This window comes from Microcebus murinus, chromosome 29 (genome assembly GCF_040939455.1).
Source record: "Microcebus murinus isolate Inina chromosome 29, M.murinus_Inina_mat1.0, whole genome shotgun sequence".
In the NCBI taxonomy this organism is placed as follows: Eukaryota; Metazoa; Chordata; class Mammalia; order Primates; family Cheirogaleidae; genus Microcebus; species Microcebus murinus.
This window is the reverse complement of record NC_134132.1, coordinates 6,087,736-6,112,058: the sequence shown is the minus strand read 5'-3', so window position 1 is coordinate 6,112,058 and position 24,323 is coordinate 6,087,736. Positions and strand designations below refer to the sequence as shown.

General features: G+C 35.7%; 1 protein-coding gene across 2 annotated transcripts in view; it reads right to left on the bottom strand.

Annotated features, from left to right (window-relative positions):
• Nucleotides 1–24,323, bottom strand: part of UNC5C (unc-5 netrin receptor C) — a 370,898-nt gene that overhangs the window by 94,445 nt on the left and 252,130 nt on the right. For both annotated transcript variants that reach the window (XM_075998685.1, XM_075998686.1), the window contains exon 3: nt 7,844–7,987. In XM_075998685.1, coding sequence (XP_075854800.1) covers nt 7,844–7,987 — 144 coding nt within the window. The remainder of the gene's footprint in view (nt 1–7,843; nt 7,988–24,323) is intronic.

The window sequence follows — 24,323 nt, the reverse complement described above, 5'->3', positions numbered from 1 at the left end:
TCTATAGGTATAGGAAAGAGTTAGAAATTGGGGAGAGGGAGGATTCCAAAAGATTTAATATTAAAACTACTAATAAATCCTAGTGAGTGATGTAAGAGACTCCAGAAGAGCAGATGGAAATTAAAGCTCTGATGATTGCAAATGCACTGAGAACTACTTTGACAAAACTAATTTGCTGTCTCCATGGGACAGAGACAATGGAGGGAAATGCCTACCCAAGAAAGCCTGCAAGAAAGTCTGCATGCAAGAAAGACTGTCATGTCAATGTGCATACTTAGAAAAGGGACAGGAACCCTAACCATGCCTTCTCTGTTGAGCATCTCTGCCTGACATCATCTGAAAAGGCTGAGTGTGGCCCTATAGTAGGAAAATGAAGGCTGAAGGGGTCATGGCTTTGCGCTTTGAGTGTAATGGGTCACACTATCATCCATGCACCTGTGAGCCCTGCTGATTTTGGAAGCAGACTATTAATATATCAGCAAAAAAGATCACCCTATGCTATTTAAGCAGGCAGGTTGCTGATACCATTGTCTTTGAAAAAGAGAAACACCCTTATTCTAAGCTTCAAAAAATGATTTACGTTTATTAAAAATGTCTATTTCCTCACCAGTACTACCTCGTGATGCAGAAAGGTTTATTAGAATAAAATATTTTTTTATTAGACTGACACTATAAAGTCAAGAGTTCTTCAATGGGTACACTTCAATAGATTATTCTAGTGGAAATCTAAAAATTCCACAGAAGGATAAGACATAAATGGGATATTACACTATTAATGTTGACCCCTTTTTTTGTTTTGAGACCTCACAGAGTTTTGCAAATATTAAAATATATACTGAATTTGAAAAAGGTTGGGAAGATTATAAAGCACAAAACACATGTAACAAATTATTACAACTGTACCTATTATTTGCTCAGAGAGGTCTGGAATGAAAGATGGTTAATCATATGTATAAATATTCAACATGTCATTCTCTTATATGCCTTGGTCCTCCATAAATGATAGTAAAAGGCAGCATTAAAAAGTATAAAATTGAGTAAACAGAAAATGTCAACATGTATCATACACTGTATTATCTGTGTGCATGTGTGTGTGTGTATATATGTACACGTACATATATTTGTATGTGTTTGTGGGTGTAAGGAAGTGGGCATATGTCTAGTGGATCATGACATAAACCTATTTTTTTATTTAAAAATTTTAAGGGGGTACAAATGATTTTGGTTACATGGACCGCTTTTGTAATGTTGAGTCTTAGCTGATAGGTGTGCCCATCACCCAGATAGTGTTCATTGTACCCATTAGGTAGGTTTTTGCCCCTCTCCCTGCTTGATTTCCACTGAGTTTTACTTCCCTCTGTTCACATGTGTGCTCATTGGTTAGTTCCAATTTAATAATGAATGCATGTGTTTGTTTTTCCATTCTTGGGATACTTCACTTCGGAGAATGATCTCTAGTTCCATCTAAATTGTTGCAAAAGGAATTAATTCTCTTTTATGGCTGAGCAGTACACCATGGTATACACATACATGTTATTAATCCATTCATGAACTGATGGGCACTTAAGTTGATGCCACATCTTTGCAAGTGCCAATTTTGTGCTGCAATAAATATTCAAGTATAGGTGTCTTTTTGATATAAAGACATCTTTTCCTTTGGGTAGATACCCAGTAGTGGGATTGCTGGATCAAATGAAGAGTAGCCTACTTTTAGTTCCATGAAGAATATTCATACTGTTTTCAATAGAGGTTGTACTAATTTGCAGTCCCACCAACTGTGTATAAGGATTCCTTTCTCTCTGCATCCATGATGACATCTATTTTTTTTTTAATCTTTTAGTAATAGCCATTCTGATAGGGGTAAGACGGTACCTCACTATAGTTTTAATTTACATTTCCCTGATAATTGGTGACACTGAGCATTTTTTCATATGTTTATTGCCCATTTGTCTTTTTTTGGAAAGTTTCTGTTCTTGTCTTTTACCTACTTTTTAATGGGGTTATTTATTTTTTTTCTTGCTGATTTGTTTGAGTTCTTTATAGATTCTGCTTATAAGCCCTTTATTGGAAGTATAGCTTTCAAACATTCTCTCCCATTCTGTAGGTTGCTATTTGTTCTGTTAGATTGTTTCCTTAGCTATGCAGAAAGTTTTCAGTTTAATCAAATCCCATTTATTTATTTTTTTATTGCTGCAATTGCCACTGGGGTCTTCTTCATAAATTCTTTGCTTAGGCTGATATCTAGAAGAATTTTTCCTACATTTTCCTCTAGAATTCTTATGGTTTCATGCCTTACATTTAAGTCTTTTATCCATCTTGAATTAATTTTTATGAGTGGTAAAATCTACTCATAAGTAGCTGTTTCATTATTCGGCATGTGGCTATCCAATTTTTCCAGTACCATTTCTTGAATAGGTCTTCTTTTCCCCAGTGTACATTATTGTTCACTTTGTCAAAGATCAGTTTGGCTGTAGGTAGGTGGTTTTATATCTCGGTTCTCTATTTTATTCCATTGGTCTATGTCTCTATTTTTCCACCAATACCATGTTGTTTTGGTTACTATGGGCTTGCAGTACAGTTTGAAATCTGGTAATGATATGTCTGCAGATTTGTTCTTTTTGATTAAGACTGCTTTGGCTACTGAGGCTCTTTTCTGGTTCCAAATAAAGTATAGAATTATTTTTTCTAGGTATGTGAAGCTAGCTAGGAAAGGACACAACATAAAAAGAACTCTATAGACTATATCTATATTCCTTATGAATCCCTTATGAACTATATCCCTTATGAACATAGGTGCAAAAATTCTCAGTAAAATACTAGCAAACTGAATTCGGTAGCACATCAAAAAATAATCCACTATGACCAAGTGGGCATCATCCCAGGGAGGCTTGCTTAAATTCAACTTGCTTAAATCAATAAATGTGACTTGCCACACAAACAGAAGCAAAAGCAAAGATCATATGATGATCTCAATAGATGCAGAAAAAACATTCAACAAAATTCATCACCCTTTAATGATAAAAACCCTCAACAAACTAGGCATAGAAGGAACATATTTCAAAATTATAAAAGCCATATATGACAAACCTACAGCCAACATCATGCTGAATAGGGAAAAGTTAAGAGCATTCCCCCTAAGAACTGGAACAAGACAAAGATGCCCACTGTCACCATTTCTATGGAACATAGTGCTGGCAGTCCTAGCCAGAACAATCAGGCAAGAGAAAGAAATAAAAGGTATACAAATTAAGAAAGAGTAGGTCAAACTATGGCTCTTCACTGACAACATGATCTTGTACCTAGAAAACCCCAAAGACTCCAGCAAGAGACTCCTGGAATTGTTAAATAAATTCAGCAAAGTCTCAGGTTATAAAATCAATGTACACAAATCGGTAGCATTTCTATATACCAGTAACAGTCGAGCTGAGAGTCAAATCAAAGGCACAATACAAATAAAATAAAATACCTAGGAATATACTTAACCAAGTAGGTGTCAGATCTCTACAAGTAGAACCATGAAACACTGAGGAAGAAATCACAAACAAATGGAAACACAACCAAATGGAAAAACATACCATGCTCATGGATTGGTAGAATCAACATTGTTAAAATGTCTATACTTCCCCAAATGATTTACAGATTCAGGGCAATCCCCATCAAAATACCAATGTTATACTTTATAGACCTATGGTATAAACCTGTTCTTAATCACAGGTCACTGTGGAAAAGGTTTGAAAGTCCCTGGGAGTTAGGATAACACTGTGGCTAAGGGTTTTGGTACAAACTCAGGTTCATATCCTCACTCTTCCACTGGACCACCCATGTGACCTTAAGCATCCTGGTTAACCTTTCCTTGCCTTCATTTCTTCAGCTGAAAATGGGTTTTATTTCACAAGGTTTTATAGGAAGGAGCACCTGTAAAATTCTAGCATCATGCCTGGCATATGAAAGGGGTTTTCAAAAAGTCATGGAAAATATGTATTCTGAAAAACATTTTACCTACTTCACTGGTTATGAGCATGGGACCTGGGTCCACCCTACCTGGGTTTAATCCTGGTTCTGCACTTAATAAAGTTCTTGTGCATTCTTTTCTTCATCCATAAAACAAGGATAATTTCAGTACTTATCACATAGGATTACTGTGATGATTAATAACAGGTAATACACATAACACCCTCAGGACAGTGCAGTTACAGAAAAATCCCTCTGTCAGTGTCCTCATTTAGAAAGACCCCTGCTTCATCAGTACTCCAAGTCAGCATAGCTTGTCAAGAGTTCATGGTTGTACTGATCTTTATTTATTTATTTAGATTTTACCAAGAGGCCAAACTCCAACTATCAGAATTAAGCTTCTTGCTTCCCCAACTGAGCTGATCTTGACAAAATGGCTCTCGATCTAGGGGAATTCTGCACTAGAAGGGCTTCATGTTGTAGGTGTCTGCTGCTGGTCAACTTAGGTACTATCAGACCCAGGCCTGACCTTAGATTAAGCAAATACGTCTGCTTAACTATGATTCACATTTTTATACTTTCAGTTACTTTTAAGTCAATTCTTCTATGTGCTTAATGAACACATGTGAATAATATGTTTTTTAATTTTTTAAAAAGTTGTTTTAATGTATGTTCAAAGTGCTCCTCTACCAAATAATTCCATGGTCACTTAAGGTAGCAATATCTGTATTCTTAAAGGGAAAAATGTGCCTTTCTTTCAATAATGATGAAAGGAACTAACTATGTTGTCATCGTAGAGTAGAATTTATGCTCAAATTACTAAATCTGGTTGTTAATGGGAAATGATTGCTGTGAATCTACTGGTGTAGCATATTTTGGGAGAACTAGATTAGTCTTTAGAGCTTTGGGCATTTATTAAAAGCAAAAAATGCCTGACTTAATGTCATAAAACCCTAAAAAGTTGGCCATGGTTTTTTTTCCCCCCAGAAATAGAGAATCTTATCTTTGCTGGAACATTTAAAAATCATGAAAATATTATTAAGAAATTCATTGTGGTTTTCAAAAGTAAGGAATATAGTATATTTTTAAAAGTTGGAGGATTTTTTCTTCATTTATTTGCCTTTTATTCTCAAATATCATAAACTATAAAACAAACAAAAACCAATCAACCAACAAAGAAAACTGGACTACATGCAGTTCACTGTGTGGTTAGATTGAAAAGTCAAAAATTATTACAATGTTACAACTCTGTGCAATGAACTAAACTGTGAACAAAAGTTTGTTAAAACTCAGATTCACCATTTCCTAAACCGGTGACTTGGGTAAGTTACCTGACATTTCCATGCTTCTAATTTTTTATTGACAAAATGAGGATAATATGAACAACAGAACCTCCCAATAGGATGCTATATGTAGACTGCCATGGTTATCATGCACAAAGGAGCTTCCAATAGGCACACAGTAAGCACATCATAAATGCTGGCTACCAGGACACAGACATCTTTAAAGAAGAAATAAAGAAAATAGAATTTTGGTTTTTTTCCCATTATTTCATAACCACATTTTGCTTTTTTAAGGGCTAAAGTGTTGTCCACTCTTAGGAATTTACCGTGAAAACTTTCATAATATCATAACTCACATACAGGGACAGAGGTCAGAGTAACCTCTAAGCAAGTCAGCAGTGGGACTATCTTGGCAATGTCTTCAGTTATGCCAAGGCCTGGCTGTCCCTGCTGCGGTCCCCAACCTCTAGGCCTTGGGGTACTAGTCTGTGGTCTGTTAGGAACCAGGCAAGCAGTGCCACCTGAACTCTGCCTCCCCACCCTGTGCAGACCACCCCACCCACCCTCGCCCTCACCCCCATCTATGGAAAAATTGTCTTCCACGAAACTTAGGAATTGGGCTGCACAGCAGAAGGTGAGTGGCCAGTGAGTGAGAGAAGCTTCATCTGTATTTACAGCTGCTCCTGATCACCTGCATTAGGCTGGGGACTGCTGCCTTAGGACACTGAGATCATTTAAATAGAGAAATCCCAAAGCAAACAAAGTCCCTTCAGAATGGAGTACGCATCAGCCATTCTTCTTTATTTCTTGACTTTGGGGGCATTTATAGGGTATATTCATTTGTATTCAGATAGTCTTGCTAAAGGGTATTTTACAAAATAAATATTGTACAGCTAGAACTCCAAATGACATCCATTACAGAGAAAAAATATCCATAAGAGCCACTCTTTTATATTCTCACTGCATCTTTAGTTTCAGGAAAAAATGATTTTATGTCATCACAATATTTTTTAAGGTATGTCTTACGGATAAGTAATAAGAGACATGCCAACTTTATGGATGAGGAAGCTGACATACCAAAAAGTTAAGGCTCTTTTCTCAGGGCACAAAAGAAAAAAAAGAATGCAACGATTGCAGACAAACTTTTTTTTGTTCTTGTTTGCAAATAAGTATTGTAGCCATAAACTTCACTTTTCGTGGGGCATAAAACATACTTTTATGACACATTTTAGATCAGTGGGTTACCAGCTCTGCTTAAAACATATGTATAAGATGATTTCCCCAAAAATATGACTTATGAAACAATGTTCTATAAATTGGTTGTCTACATCTTATAATAAATATGAGCTATAAATGCCTTTGAATTTGTGGGGACTCCGTGAAACTTGGGAACTTCTGCCCATATACAAAAGGAAATATGTTCGGAAAAATATAGACTGATGCAATCAGGTATGTGTTATAATTTTTAATCTTGAAATAGGAATACCATGATGAACTATTTATTAGTAATAGAACTGCTGAGATTTATATGAAACAAGGAGAAGTTTATTATTAAAAAATTATCTCATCTAAAACTGGTCTAATGACTCTTATCCAATTGAAAACATGGCTTTTTTTTTTTTTAGTTATAACTGGATTACTAGGGGCTTTAATGGTTGCAGGAGGGCTCAGATCACAACTCAGAAATGAACTTTAGTAAAGAGACCATCTGTTCTGGTGTATGGGGAAGCCTGCTGAGTTCTACCAAGACATCTGACACTAGGCTGCTAGAACTGTTTGTGGCATGACCTGTATCTTTCAGGATGCCTAGCGAGAGAAATGCACTGTTTGGTTAAATTGTATAATTAATTTCGTTTTATGCCAAAGACAGTAAACAGGTAGGAAATGAGAAAGTAACATACAAGACCATCAGTAATGACTTCTGTACACATAAACCAACAGTCATTCACAGAATACTTACATAAAGAAATGATGATTCATTCATTCTGCACGATATTTATTGAATACCTACACTGTGTCAAGCATCATTCTAGGTATTTTGAATTCATCAGTGAACCAACCAAATAAAAATCTTTGCCCATGTGGAGATTACATTCTAAAGGGATGAGGAGAGATGTGTAAGTGATCTTGACATCTGACTTATTACTGAAGATAAATACTCTAGAAATTAACACAATTTTGGAAATGGTGCTATATTCCGATGCACTAGAACAGTTCCAAAATAAATAGAGATGCTTTACCTTGGTAATCTCCATTTCTAATAGAAAGACGACTCAACACTGTCTAAACAAATTATGCAAATTGCCAGAATGAACTCGTTAAAGGAATACCCTTGGTCTTCCTATAGCCTAATTCCCACCAAATGAGAAAAAAGGCATCACCTTCTGAAAGTAGAACTAATTCTTTCATTTTTCTAAAGAATAACTAACTCAGTGCCTTGAAACAAAAAATAAAATGATATCTTGGTGATGTAAGAGCAATGTGTGGCTCGAATGCAGAAATCTGAGAGCAGGACTTTTGACTTGGATGCCAGAGCAGTTGCAAACCTAAACTTTCCTGCATTTCCATCAGCTCTGACACCCGAGGTGCCCATGGGCAGGGAGACTCACATGCGATTCGCACATACGCCTTCCGGCTCTTCGTGGTGCCCGCTGAGCTCCAGGCCACGCACTGGCACCAGTAATCTTCAGGTCCAAAGAGTTCTTCCACTTGCTGGCGTGAAATCTCAATGCTCACTTCCCGGACGATGAGACCTGATAAGAGAAAGAAAGATTCAAGTCAAGAGAAGGCTCGTACTACAGAAACATAAAACATCACACTGTACTTTTCCCTCGATGATCCTTCTTCATGCCATAGATCAACATCCTGGAGACTGTCTCCCATCTCCTGTGATTTTTCTTCTTTACCCGACAACTTTTTCATTTCCTTATTTGCTATTTCAAGTCTTCTGGGTTCATCTGAAGATGAAAATGGCATGTCTTTCTCCATATGGTTTGCAAATACTCACTTTCCACCAAGTTACCTCCCTCTGTATATTCCAATGTGAACTTGAATTTCCTATCTTCAAAGGATTCTACCTCAATTATATAGGTTGTGGGTAAGATAGCCATGTGCTCCACACAGCTTTGGGATAGCTCAATCTTCTCAACTCTTCACGTGAAATGAGCGGGAATAACCTAAAACTAAAATCATTGTGGTAAATTAACAGTTGTGTTTCAATAATAATGGTGCATCGTTTTTCTTGAAAGAAATATTACCCTCAGTTAACAAACCTCTGGGATCCTACCCAAAGAATATATGACTTTAAAAGCTTCTGTGCATAATATTTTCAAAGCCCAAAGGTTTCTCTGTAATTGTAACTAAAATCCTGATAAATCCAGCTAACACACTCAAATAATTAGAGTGCGTTTCACAGCATTACATAATCCTGAATAACAAAAAGTTGAATTAAGAACCTGGGATTAGCATTTCAGGAAGATTTATCTTGAAGTATCAAGGTTGTTTCAGAGATTCATTCTGCAATGTGCCTCTTTGCACTGAACAAGAGACATCATCTGGACAATATATGTGGGCAACTGCCAGCTCCCCAGGAGCTTGAAAGGACAGCTTTCAGAATGGGGTGTCCATTGAGAGAAACAGCAGAACACCCAGAGGGAGGCAGAGAACTTGATTTGGGTCAAGTATGGGCAAAGTAAGAATGATGAAATGTATTGCTTTGCACTATTTTAGTCATTCATCCATTTGTTCTTTGAAAAAATATTTAAATAAGAATCAGTTCTGTAAAAGATACTATTATAGTAGGCACTTGTGAAACTCCAATGGGTAAGACAGTCATTGTCCTCAATAAACTTACATTAGCATGAAGAAGGCTCATGTTAACAATGTATTATTCAACTTATTATTTAGGTACAAGTATGCTCAATGCTGCAAAAGACATGTATACGGATGAGAGTGAATAGCAAGGGAACACAATCTGGCATGAAGGATCCAACATGTATTAGCTCAACCAAATTATACGGTGAGAAGGGAAGGACATATGGAAAGAAATAGGAAAGAGAATTAGCAGACTGAGAACCCAGGGGAAGACCATACCAGAGAATAGAGGCATGAGATGAAGCTAGAGACAAGAGAGAAAGTCTAGTGGTTCTCAAAGTGTGGTCCCAGAACAGCCTCATCAGTAGCACCTGGTACCTGTTGCAAATGCAAATTCCCAGGTCCCTCTCCAGACTCAGAGAATAGGAAACTTGGGGAACGGGGTCCAGCAATCTCAGTTTTAACAAGCCTGCTGAGTAATTCTGATGCACGCCAAGTTTGAGAACCACTCTTGTACATAATGCCTAAGGATTTTCAATTTGTTCCTGAGAGCCATGGGTATCATTAAAGTGTTTTAAGCAAGGAGATGACATGATCAGATGATGATTAAATATACACATATCTATTTTAAATATAAAAAAATATAGAGGCCGGGTGTGGTGGCATGCCTGTAATCACAGTGCTTAGGGAGGCTGAGGTGGGAGGATTGCTGGAGGCCAGGAGTTTGAGACCAGCCTGGGCAACATAGGGAGATCCCATCTACACTACAAATAACAAAAAATCTCACCAAACAAGAAAAGATATAGAAATACGTGTGTGTGTGTATATTTGTGCATGTATACATACATGTGTGAGTATATGTGTGTATGTGTCTCTATATATTTAAATCTTTAGAGTTTAATAAGTTCCCAAGAATTATAATTTCTTAAAATTTTTGATCATAGGTGGTAGCAAAGGGTATATCTTCTGGAAACCCTAACAAAGGGTATTCTAGAAATTTCCCTAACACCTAAAAAATATTCAAATGGATAAGATCCACTCAGGTAAATTAACAACCACCCAATAATAGTAGGTGCTGTCCCACTGTGGAAATAAACAATATTTCCTATCAAGAGCTGATGGGGCTTGATTCATAGGAACTACTAAGCTCGTAAGCCCATTAAAAATGCTCTGAACTGAAATGAAGCCCAGAAAAGTGGATTTCATAATCCCAAAGCATGACAAGATCCTACAGGGGCCATGCTAATGTCAAAAGTTTATTAAATATATTTAAAATTGTTTTGAAGTTTTAAACATTAGTTATCCTTTTACGTTTACACAGTAATCAGTTTAAAAAGAATTTTCCAGCAACTGGCAATCCCAACCCCTCACCCTCTATGAAAGGGAAATTAGTATATTACTTTAGCCAATGTCCAACTGTTAATAATACAACAACCTTCACAGCAAAAATCTCAAGCTACTAACAAATAACACTAATTTCCTCCCTCTTTTCTGGTCCCTGCTTATGCCTCAAGTTTCCCTACCTTATTGTAACTTTTCTCATTATTCTATCTAAATATCATTAGAGATCTAGAAATCTGTGGAAAGTTAGAGCAAAGCCTCCTCCCCCCAGTCCCTCTCTCTTTCTCTCTCTTTCCTTTTTTACCCTACTCTCCGGTGTTTAATGTTTCTGCCTGTTTTACTTGTTTATGCATTCCTTCTTCATGCAGAAATTCAGTTACTGGAAACAAACCTCTCCTTTAAGGCTGTTGCAGTAAACTTACGGTCACCAAAGGGCTGATAAACCTGCAGAGTGTATTTCCTTCCAACTATAATGGCTTTTTCTAAAATGCAGAGCAGCAAAAAAAAAAAAAAAAAAAATGGGCTCAGGATATTAAAACCACATACAAATATTTGGTGTCCCAAGATGATAACTTCAGGTTTCATTCCCCTCCTTGTACTTAAAGCAATTGCAGGAAACCTAATTAAATGCTAGGAGAACCTCACTGGGTCCACTGTTATCTTGGAGCCCAAAAAGGCTCATGGATGTTTCTAGCGACCACAGATCTGAAGCCTTTTAAGAAGCCACAGACCAAGCCTCCTGCTACAGGAGTTATTCATAGAATGAATGCTTTCAATTTGGTGGCCCCATCCCCCTGTGGGCACTGGCGTCAAACACACACTGATTTTTAGCTTCAGCTTCACAGATGGCCCACATCGAGGAAGAAGTGAGTTAATTACAGTCCTGTGCAGTTGTGTACAGTTGTTCTGAGACATGCTCCAAAGTTTACATTCCAACTCTTGCTCGACAACACAAGAGTAAGAAAGAACTGAAGCATAAAATATCTGAACACTTATGGCTCAGAATTCTCTAGAATCAGCTGCAATGTTTAGACTCTGAGCTACTTGGTTACATACCATCTTTTCCTTACCATGGGTAACTTCATTACCTGTGACATTTTGTTCATCAAACCAGAGCCTAGTGGTGTGGGTAAAAGTAGGTTAATATCTTTTCTCTTTGAAAGTGAAATTTCAAATCTGCTTGAAGTCTTGAGATGCAGAAAGCAAGCTGCCTTGAGATCCGACATGCCACCAGCATTACTTCTAAGACAGCCTGCTTTGAAGAGCATTTGGGAACTTGAAATTGGTTTCAGGTTATTTAAGGGTGGGGGAAAGGCTTTGCTCTACAGGATTTACTCAAATACAAATGTGTAGTTTCCATCCCATCTGATAACATCAAAGATTTCCCATCACCGTGCTTCCTTTAAAAGTGGCGTCTCAAAGATGCATGCTGTTTGAAGTTTGCAGTCATTTGCTTTTATAATAGGATTCATTGTGGTTTGGGAGCCAGAGTGCAGGAAAGTAATTAGCGTGTTATGCCAAGGAGCCTTATAAAGAGCAAGCTCTTGATAAGAAGGAGGAGTTTCAAAGGAATATAGAAATCCAGATTCAAATGCAGCCCTCTGATTGGATCTTTGTGAGGCCATACGTGATTATAGCAGTAACCCCTGATAAGTGACAAGTACACCTTATCTTTAGCTTAGTTTTCATTTCTTCACAGTGGTTGGGTACCACAAACTGTTTTTCTAGGATCTTATTATAAAGTGCTCACAGTGATGAATCCTATTGCATAGTCATTTAAAATAATATATATATATATATATTCTCCCAAAAAAGTAATCTATAGTGCTATCAAACAAATACCTCTTCAAAATCCACGAATGTCAGCTATTATGTTAAGTTACAGAAATGTAAAGATGGATCAAATATTACCCAACCTTAAGCTGTTCCTTTATGGTAGAAGAGCATCTTGTTTATTAGATGATACTCAAAAAAATCACACATCATCTTAAAACACTCTTTAAAATGTGGTCATCAATCTGCACCTTCTGATAGCCCATGTATGTTTCACCGAAAGGCATAAATCGTAACACAACATTAGACTTAGGTGTTACATACGCCGGAGTTGTATTCCTCCGTCCTCCCAATCTTATCATGTTGTGCAGGCCTGACAATTCGAGTTTCTCCAACAATCTCTCTAATGGGCAAAGAGCTGCAGAGCTCATGCTAACCAAATCTCATTATGGTCCATTTACAGTTAGGACATGGGTTGGTAGGAAACGTACAGATCTACAGGTAGGGATGTTCTGGAATATATTACTATGTTTTATTGAATTAGTGTGGTTTTTTTTCATGCTTTCTTCCAGAGCCTAATCCTATTAGTTTTAACTAATATGATCTAACATATGAAACATATCAGTTGTAGATGTTCTAATATAAATTAAGTCACAGAAAATACCTTGTCATTATGTAGAAGGATGTCATATCTTAAAAACCTGATAATTATTTTAGCAACTTATAACTCTCACTAAAATACTCAAAATAACTTGAAAAGGCAGAATTTCAGAATCAGGATGCTATGTTACGTTACATGAAGTCATCTAGCAATATTTAAACTACAGCAGGAAGACACTGTAAACACATAATTTATCAACTCTTCTCTGAAATGTTTACTTTGAATTTTTAATATAATGTTAACATATAAAGAGGTTATATAAGTTAACTTGATTATTTTGTACAGTTGAGAATTGTAGCTAACTGGTGTATTAGCTTTGTTATGACTATAATATTGTTAAAGTTATATTTAATAATTTTGTGATCGACATGAATGTAAGAAACATAAAACCTACAAACCCTGAATCCTGAAGAAATAGAAAATCTGAACAGATTATAACAAGACAATTGAGTCAGTAATAAAAAGTCTTCCATCAAATAAAGCCCAGGATCTGTGATTTTATTTTAAAAAAAAAAACAACTAATAATAATCCTTCCCAAACATTTTCAAAAAGTTAAAGACGTGAGACTATTTCCAAATTAATTTTACAGGGCCAGTATTATCCTTAAACCAAAACCAGACAAAGACACTACAAAAAAAGAAAAGTATAGCCTAAAAACTCCAATAAACATGGATGCAAAATCCTCAACAAAATAGTAGCAAGCTGAATTCAACATCATCATCAAGTGAGATTTATCCTGGGATGTACAACATATGCAAATCAATTAATACAACAGAATGAAGAGGGAAAAAAACCACACAATCATCTGTTGATGCAGAAAAAGCATTTCACATAATTCAACATCCTTTTGTGATAAAAACTCTCAATAAATTAGGTATAAACTGAATGTTCCTCAACACAATAAAGGCCATATATGATAAGCCCACGGCTAACATACTCGACAGTGAAAAGTTGAAAATGTTTCCTCTAAGATCATGAACAAGACAAGGATGCCCACTCTTGCCAATTCCATTCAACATACTACTACAAGTAGCTGTTTGTAAAATGTAGTACGTAGTATTGATATTGTTAAAATGTCCTAGCCAGAGCCATGAGGCAAAAGAAAAAGCAAAATGAAAGGTATCCCATTCACAAAGGAACAAGCTAAATTGTCTCTGTTTGCAGATGACATAATCTAATATAGAGAGAATCTTAAAGAATAACCCAAAAGCTGTTAGAACTAATAGAATAAATAGTATTCTATTAGTTAGAACTAATAGAACAAAATCTATTTTCTATTATTCTATTAGAATAATAGAAAATAGATTTTGTATCCTGTAAAGTTACAGGATACAAAATCAACATACAGAAAACAGTAATGGTTCTATCATGAATTATTAACTATCTAAAAAAAACCCCAAGAAAACAATCCCATTTATAAGAGCTACAAAAGTTCTAAAAAATATTTAGGAATAAATTTAAGCAAGGAGGTAAATAAAGATTTACATACCGAAAACTATAAAACATTGATGAAAGAAATTGAAGAAGAAAAAAAGTAAATGAAAAGATATCCCATATTCATGTACTGAAAGCATTAATATTGTTAAAATGTCCATATTACCTAAAGCGAGCCACAGATTGAATGCAATTCATATAAACATTCTAACACCAATTTTCACAGAATTAGAAAAAAAATATCCTAAAACTTGTATGACACCACGAAGACCCTAAATATCCAAGGAAATACTGAGAAAAAAGAATAAAGCTGGAAGCATCACATTTCCTGATCTCAAAATCTACTATAAGGTTATAGTAATCAAAATAGTATGGCATAAAAAACATACACATAAACCAATGGAATAGAATAGAAAGGCCAGAAATAAATCCATTCATTTATGCCCAGTTGATTTTTGAAAAAAAATATATCAAGAACATATAATGGGAAAAGGACAGTCTCCTCCATAAATAGTGTTGGAATAACTGTACATCCCCACACAGAATAATGAAGTTGGACCCTTAACTCACACCATATACAAAAATCAACTCAAAATGTGTTAAAGATTTAAATGTAAGACCTAAAACTATAAAATTTCTAAGAGAAAACTTAGGAGAAAAGCTCCATGACATTAGTGTAGCAATGATTTTTTTTTTTTTTTTAGAATTCTAAAAGTACAGGCAACAAAAGCAAAAATAGACAAATGGGAATATATCAAACTATAAAGCTTCTGCACAGCAAGGAAATAATAGGGTGAAGAGAAAACCTACAGAATGGGAGAAAACATTTGCAAACCACACATTTGATAAGGGGTTAATATCCAAAATATATAAGGAATTCAAACGACTTAATAGAACAAGAATACAAATAGTCAGATTTTAAAAATGGGCAAAGAACCTGAATAGATATTTCTCAATAGAAGACAAACAAATGGCCAACAAGTACATTTAAAAATGTTCAACATCATTAATTAACAGGGAAATGCAAATTAAAACAACAATATTATCACCACACACCTGCTAGAGATATCTAACTTACAGCTTAGTTAAAACAATGAGATTTATGTACCCAAATTCCTGTGTTCTTGTCTGAATTTTTTTCTTTTTTCTTTTATTTTAATTTCAAAGTATTATGGGGGTTCAAATGATAGATGTTCCCTGTGGAATTATTTAAAACAGTAAAAACTGTTTTCTTAGATTTTTATTTTTATCCACCCATTGGACTATTATGCTATTGGACCATTATGTTCTAAAAGATGAACTGTATAATTTGACTTGGAAAGATGTTTAAGATATATATATTTTTTAAATGACAAAGCAGTTTGTACATTGAGTAAGATCTCATTTATATGAATATATTACATATACATAAGAAAAAACTGAGTTTTTTTTTTGTTTGTTTGTTTTGAGACAGGACCTCATTCTGTTGCCTGGGCTAGAGTTTAGAGGTGTCACCATAGCTTGTATAACTTAAAACACCTGGGCTCACATGATCCTCTTGCTTCAGCCTCCCAAGTAGCTGGGACTACAGGTATGAGCCACCATACCTGGTCAACAATGAGATATTTAACACCTGTTAGAATCACTGTTATCAAAAAGACAAAAGGTAACAAGCGTTGGCAAGGATATTAAGAAAAGGGAACCTTGAATGCTGTTGCTTGGAATGTAAATTAGTACAGCCACTATGGAAGACTGTATGAAGATTTCTCAAAAAATTAAAAATAGAACTACTATATGATGCAGCAATCCCACTACTGGGTATGCATCCAAAGGAAATGAATCAGTATGTCAAAGACATGTGACTCCCACGTTCACTGTAGCATTAATCACAGTAGTCAAGAGATAGAATCATCCTAAATGTCCATTAATAGATGAGTGGATAAAGAATATGTAGTACAGATACACAATGGAATACTATTTGGCCTTAAAAACAAAGGAAATCGTGTGATTTATCACAACATGGACGAGCCTGGAGGACATTATGCTAAGTGAAATGAACCAGGTACAGAAAAACAAATACCACACGATTGCACAAATGTGGGACCTAAAATAGTCAAACTCAAAGAAGCAAACAGTAGAAACCATGGTTACCAAAGGCCGGTGGGTGGGAGGCTGGGTGATTGGGGAAATTTTGGTCAAAGGATAAAGGAATTTCAATTAAACCAAAAGAATAATTCCAAGAGACCTATGGTACAACATATTCACCACAGTTAATAAACAATGTATTGCATACTTGAAAATTGCTAAGAGAGTAGATGTTAAGCATTCTCATTACACATACAAAAAATCAGTATGTGAGGTAATGTATATGTGAATTAGCTTGATTTAGCCATTTCACAACGTATATACCTATTTCAATGCATGTCATATACCATAAATGAACATAATTTCTCAAATTAAAAATTTTTAAGTTAAAAAAAGGATGAATTTACTCAAAGTTTAAAGAATTAACGTGGCTGGAAGTGAATGGTTGAAGGGATTTGTTGGGAAGCATTTCACACCCAGATCATTGACTTAATTCCTTTTTATTTTCTTTCTTTTTTTTCAGAGCATTATGAGTGTACAAACTCTTTGGTTACATAAATTACCTTTGCACTGCCCAACAAGCATGCCCCAGATAGCATGCACTGAAACAGTTAGGTGTGGATTTACCCATCCCCTCCTCCTTCTTCCTCCCTGCCCAACACCCTATGAATGTTACTTCCCATATGCGCACATTAGTGTTGACCAATCAGTGCCAATTTAATGGTGGGTACATGTGGTATCTGTTTTCCCATTCTTGTGATACTTAACTTAGAAGACTGGGTTCCAGCTCCATCTAGGATAATACAATAGTTTGTTCATCATTTTTTTATGGCTCAGTAGTATCCCATGGTATACATATACCACATTTTGTTAATCCACTTATGTATTGATGGGCACTTGTGTTTCCATATCTTTGCAATTGTGAATTGTGCTGCTATAAACATTCAAGTGCAGATGTCTTTTTTATAGAATGTCTTTTTTCCCTTTGGGTACATGCCCTGTAGTGGGATTGCTAGATCCATCCAATGGTAGTTCTACTTTTAGTTCTTTGAAGTATCTCCGTATTACTTTCCACAGAGGTTGTACTAGTTTGCAATCCCACCAGCAGCATATGAGTGTTCCAATCCCTTGCATCCACACCAACATTTGTTGGGACTTTTTGATAAAAGCCATTCTCACCGGAGTTAACTGGATATATCATTGTGGTTTTGATTTGCATTTCCCTGATGATTAGAAATGTTAAGCATTTTTTCCTGTGTTTGTTGGCCATTAGTCTATCTTCTTTCGAAAAGTTTCTGTTCATGTTCTTCACCCTCTTTTTAATGAGGTTATTTGATTTTTTTTCCTTGCTGATTTTCCTGAATTCTATAGAGATTCTTGTTATCAGCCCTTTATCAGATATATAGCATGCAAATATTTTCTCCCATTATACGGGATGCCTTTTCTCTCTACTGAGAGTTTCTTTGGCTATGCAGATGCTTTTTAATTTGATCAGGTCTCGTTTATTTATTTTCATTGATGCTATGATTGCTTTTGGGTTCTTCTTCATAAATTCTTTGCCTAGCCCGATGTCTATAAGAGTTTTTCCAACATCTTCTTTCAGCATTCTTATGGTTTCATGCCGTAGGTTTAAGTCTGTTATTTATCAGAGTTGATCTTTGTGAGAGGTGAAAGGTGTGGATCCTGTTTAAGTCTTCTACCAATAACCAATTATCCACCATTTTTTGAATAGGAATTCTTTCCCCCAGTGTATGCTTTTGTCTGCTTTGTCAAAGATTAGATGACTATATGAGGATGGTTTTATATTTGGGTTCTCAGTTCTGTTTCATTGGACTATGTCTCTGTTCTTGTGCCAATTCCATGTTGTTTTGGTTACTAAAGCCTTGCAACATAGCTTGAAGTCTGGTAAATTGATGCCTCCCAATTTGTTCTTTTTGCTTAAGGTTGCTTTAGCTATACGAGGTCTTTTATGGTTCCATATGAAGTGTAGAATTATTTTTTCTAGTTCTATGAAAAATGATGTTAGCATTTTAATAGGGAATGCACTGAATCTGTAGATCACTTTGGGTAGTATAGACATTTTAACGATGTTGATTCTGTCTACCCATGAGCATGGTATGATTTTCCATCTGTTTACATTTTATGCTATTTCCTTCCTAATTGCTTCATAGTTCTCCCTATAAAGGTCTTTTACCTCCTTAAATATATTCCTAGGTATTTTATTTTCTTTGTTGCTATTGTGAAACATATTGAGTCTTTGATCTGGTTCTCAGTTTGACTGTTGTTGGTGTATATGAAAGCTACTGGTTTGCATGCATTGATTTTATAACCTGAGACTTTGCTGAACTTATTTATAAACTCCAGTAGTCTCTTGGGAGAATCTTTGGGGTTTTCTAGATATAAGATCGTATCATTAGCAAAGAGTGATAGTTTAACCTTTTCTGCCTCCACTTGGATGTCCTTGATTTCCTCTTCCTGTCTGATTGCTCTGGCTAGGACTTCTAGCACTATGTTGAATAGAAGTGGTGATAGAGCGAATCTTTGGTTCCAGTTCTAAGTGGGAATGCTTTCAGTTTTTCCCTATTCAGTATGATGTTGACTGTTGGTTTGTCATATATGGATTTTATCATTTTAAGGTAATTCCAATCTATGCCTTTTTTGTTAAGTGTTCTTATCACAAAAGGGTGCTGAATGTTGTTGAATGCTTTTTCTGTGTCTATTGAGAGGATCATATGGTCTTTGTTTTTTACTTCTGTTTATATAGTGAATTACATTTACAGATTTGCATATGTTGAACCATCCCTGAATCTCTGGGATGAAGCCCACTTGGTCATGATGGATTTTTGTTGTTGTTGTTGTTTTTTTTTTTTTTTTTGATGAGCAGCTGAATTAGATTTTCTACAATTTTATTGAGAATTTTTTTTGCATCGATATTCATAAGGGATATTGTTCTGTGTATCTAGGTGGTGGTGATTTCTAGTGCTTTCTACTAGTGCTTCTAGAAAGCTCTATGACAACTATAAATCAATGCACAGTTTTTCTCCTTGAAACTTGAAATTTTAATTATAAGACAATATTATATACTGACAAATGATATTTACTCTGGCAATTGTAACACTGTTTTGCCCTCTCCTTTTTGTATCAGGTTTTGCGTTTACAGACGAACCAGTCATCTTATTTTTGACCTTAATTTCCAAATACCATCAAACTTAGAGCTGCAAGTCTGAAAGACACCTGGAGTGTTGGATTGGTAAAATGTTTCTCTCTTGCATTTGGAGAGTTGTAATGAGTTGACAGAAATCAATCTCACCAGCATCGGTTATCATTTAAATTCCTTGACTTTGGTGATGAAAAATCTGTTGAATCTGAGCCAAGAAGCCTTTCTGAGACCAAAATGGGGATTAAAATGCTTTGTGTAATTAACCTCTGCCTTGTATGTTAATGTTCTTTGGAATATAAAGAAGCAATTTAGTTAAAAAAATGACAACAGTTTGTTTAATCTGGAAGATCACAAAACACATTCCATAGCAAAATGCAACATTCTTCTAAATATTTTTCTTAAAACATCAAACATGTATTTGAATGTATACTCCAATCCTTTTCTTTGAAAGCATAATTCTTACTTATCTAAATCGGACTACATGAATATCAATGCTTCCTTGTTTCATAGATTTCACCAGTAATTTTCGCAGAATTTTAATAAAATTTAACAAAAAGATTTTTGTCATTTAGAATAGGGTATAGCAATACATTCTTTGAAATCCAGTTAACAGTATACTTGAGTGTTATACATATTACTATTACTCATGTCTAGTTATTCATTCAATAGATAATTATTGAGACTCTACTATGTGCCAAATATACTTCAATGTGCTGAGTATACAGTGGTAAAGAAGGAAGAGAAGGTCTCTGTCCTCTTATCGGTTACATTCTAGAGATAATTGCTGAGCACCTATTTTGTGCAGAGCGACACTATACACTAGGTAGCCATAGAGCTGAACTGCTTTGGATATTTCTTTCAGCAGTTTACTGTCTAAGATTAGATATAAGTAAAAGGACCCTATCCCCAAGCATCATATATTTCTCAGTATGGTAACTGCCACAAATACTTGTTCAGTTGATGTATGTTAACTAAATGTCTGGCTTGTAAATATACAGTCACAATAGAAAGTAAAGTGTTACATCCTAGATATAAATAAATGTAATTGTAACTCAGAAGAATAAATGTAACTAGTATTTACTGAACTTCTACCAGGTGTCTCAGTTAACCTGATACCAATCTTCAGGAATTAGTATTGTTGTGTCTATAATATAGGTAAGGAGCACAGATCAGAATTTAAATAATTGTTCACACAGTCCATAGGTGCTGAAATAAAGATTTAAGTGTTCCTTTCATTATGCCAACATTCCTAAAACTATATCTCAAAAAAGGGTGCTGTGGTCAAATAAACTTGGAGATTTTTTTTTTATTTTTGAGATAGAGTCTCCTTTTGTTGCCTGGGCTAGAGTGCCGTGGGCAACAGCCTAGCTCACAGCAACCTCCAACCCCTGGGCTCAAGCGATCCTCCTGCCTCAGCCTCCCAAGTAGCTGGGACCACAGGCATGGGCCACCATGTCTGGCTAATTTTTTCTATATTTTTAGTTGTCTGGCTAATTTCTTTCTATTTTTAGTAGAGACGAGGTCTCGCTCTTGCTCAGGCAGGTTTCGAACTCCTGACCTTGAGCAATCCTCCTGCCTCGGCCTCCCAGAGCGCTATGATTACAGCCATGAGCCACTGTGCCCGGCCAAGCTTGGAGATTTTTGTCTAATACACCCTCCTGTAAGCAACCCAGAATACTCATTAGTATTTGAACGTGTTGGTCAGAAGTTCTGCCATAAACAAGTCTGTTTAATGTAGATTAGCAGCATTTTTTGCTAAATTTTCTTAACCATAAAATCATGGCTTTCCATGTGGTTTTTGTTCAGAATCCTCCATGTTTATTTATCAACAAGTAATCCAGTTTGGGAAATTCTGAAAACCCATGTAGAAAACTATAGGGAAATACCTTCAGATGGAGAGATCAGAGGAAACATGGGGAAGCCGAACATTTGAAATCAACACTGAAATATGGTTGGGTTTAGAGATTTAGGGAGGAATCAAAGACATTTCAGTAGCACAGAACAGTACAAAGAGCAGAGAAGAAAAAGCATGGAGCAATACAGGGAGAATAGTTTATAAAAATCCAGTAAAGAAATGTGTGTTGATTACATAGAAGAGAGAGTTGCGGAGAGACTTGAATGGCAGCTAGAGAAGTTTGTTCTTTGGAGCAGGGAGTCTGTGAAAATTGTAAATTGGTGAAATGACACCATTTTTAAGATGACATATGCTTCAGGAAGATCAACCTCTCTCTATTATAAACAAGGTCAACCTGACGTATTTTTCAAACTTTTTAATAATATTAGTTCTAAGTGTTCCATTTTTTTCTTCATCTATGATCTTACATCAAGTCATTAATCATTAATGTTAAGAGCAGTACTCTTGGTGACCCTCTGAAAACTCTGACGATGGAAATCAGAAACACGTACCCAGAATAATAATTACTCATAACTCTTGGGCTTTCGTTTTGCATTTACCCCAAATGATTTGAAATCAAGCACTTGGGGAGGCTGAGGCGGGAGGATCACTTGAGGCCAGGAGTTTGAGACCAGCCTGGGCAACATAGTAAAGCCCCATCTTTCAAAAAAAAATTTAGCTGGATATAGTGGGAAGTGCTTTTACTCCCAGCTACTCAGGAGGCTGAGGCAGGAGGATCAAGGATCGCTTGAGCCCAGGGACTCCAGGCTGCAGTGAGCTATGATGATGCCACTGCCCTCCAGCCTGGGTGACAGGGTGAGACCTTGTCTCCAAAAAAAAAAAAAAAAAAAAAGGCATTCATCCATCCCTGAGTGACTACCACTTATAATAATAATAGTTCACACACAGTATATTTTATTGGGGACAACTATTTCTTTATCTTAAAAGCAATGTTTTATATTCTTAAGGAATTTTTGAAATCAAACTAGAAATATTTGTATTTATAAAAATTCAACTCACCTAGGACAATTATTATCCAACTGGGGAACTGAAAAAAAAAAAAAGATTCATCTAACACACAGCAATCTAGTGATTTATTTAGATAAGAAAATAAATCCCTGCTCTGCATTTAGTATTTACCTTTTGGCAAGTCTTAAATTTATCTAGCCTTTGTGTCCCAACTTGTATTAATAAAATGAGGCTAAAAATTTGTTTGTCTTGCAGGATTGTGAGAAAAGAAATGGAATAACAGTTACAACACAAGATTACTTGAAATCTGTAACATGCTTTTTAAATAGACTGTCTCATAGTTACTCTTTTGAGAATACAGTTATAGTTTATTGATAAAATTATCCTTCGGGGTATTAAATAGACATAAGAGAGGAGCACACCACTAATTGAAAATTACAGGCAAATACTCAGATGGGAAAAGGTGAGGTTGGTTTTGGAAATTTGCAGTGGCGTTGGGCAGGGCAGGTCTGGGTGGGCAAGGCAAATGAGACTAGGACATTCAGCAGTGCAGTTTGAACACTAGAAACGAGTTCAAGAGATTTGCCTTTAACATTCTTGTCCTTCAGCTAAGCCACCTGGGATTTTACTAATCCCCCAGGATCCACGCTGCATTGAAGTGTTGATACAGTAGAGCTACCTTGATAATGGTAAGTGGAAATGTGTAAGTTCTGCTTATTTGAGCAACAAAATGCTTGCTCAGTGCCTCTATTAGACATTCCTTGTGTTCCTATTTGACAATACAGGGGCATTAGGCACCTGAATAGAAATTACTAAGGGGCATTAGGCACCTGAATAGAAATTACTAAGTAGGTTAGTTCTGACTAATTTTGGACGGAATACGTCAATGCCCATATTTAAATGAAGTTGTAAAATTGTTGAGTATAATCATGTCTTCTCTAGTCTTTCCTCACTTTCCAACTAGAATGTAAGCTCTACCCCGGAGCTTTCTAGCTGCTATTCAAGGCTCTCCAAGAATCACATGTCACTCTTCTGTCGTTTCAGGTTTAACCCTTTGCAATCGGATGTCGAGTGTGACTCGACATGGTTAGCATCGGTAGCAGCAAGAGAAAAAAAGCAAGCGAGTGCAAAGGGTTAAGTTTTTCTATCTCTTGCAAAAACATCAATATACGATTGACTGTAAATAAAACAATAACGGCATCAATTTGTTCAACATTTATGTTGGAAATTACATTTTGAAAAATATTCCAAACATTAACATTTTGTTACATTAACAAGTAAATTCGTCCGTATTTTATAGCATTTAGGCATAACATTAAAACCAAACATTCAGCTATTTGAAAACCCTCAGAGTTAGAAACTGTCCATTGTTTATCTAACAAGAAGTCAAATTAAAAACTTTTAAAAAATAATTTGGAGCTAACCATTGAAGCATGATCAAAAAGAACCCAATTATAATTATATAATTACATAATTTATGAGTATTTTCTTTGTTCATTTACCTATAGGCATTTATTGGAAACTTATTTTATAAGCATATTATATTTCACATCATTTAAGTTTGTGTTAGGTTAAGCTGTTGTAACATTTAGACACCCCCACCCCCAAGCTAGAATGGCTCAAATATGTTAGAATGAATGGTACACCTGTTTATATACCTGTCCCAGGAAGGTCACATTGCTTAGGGAAGCTCTTCTTCCCTTGGTCAGGCATGCATCCTAATTCTAAATATTGTTTGTAATCTGTAGTGCCTTCACGCCCATTCTACACTAGCATCAAAAAGAAAAAGAGAGGAAGAAAAATGATTGTTTCCCACTATGAGCTCCAATTCCCTGAGATATTTATGTAACTGTATAATATTGACAACTGAACAAACAGTTTCAATCATATGTCTCTTCATGTCTCCAGGCAAAATTTTGTTCTCCTTCCTTTCTTGTACAAATGTGTTGCTTCAAAAGATACATACTCTAGTGAATAAA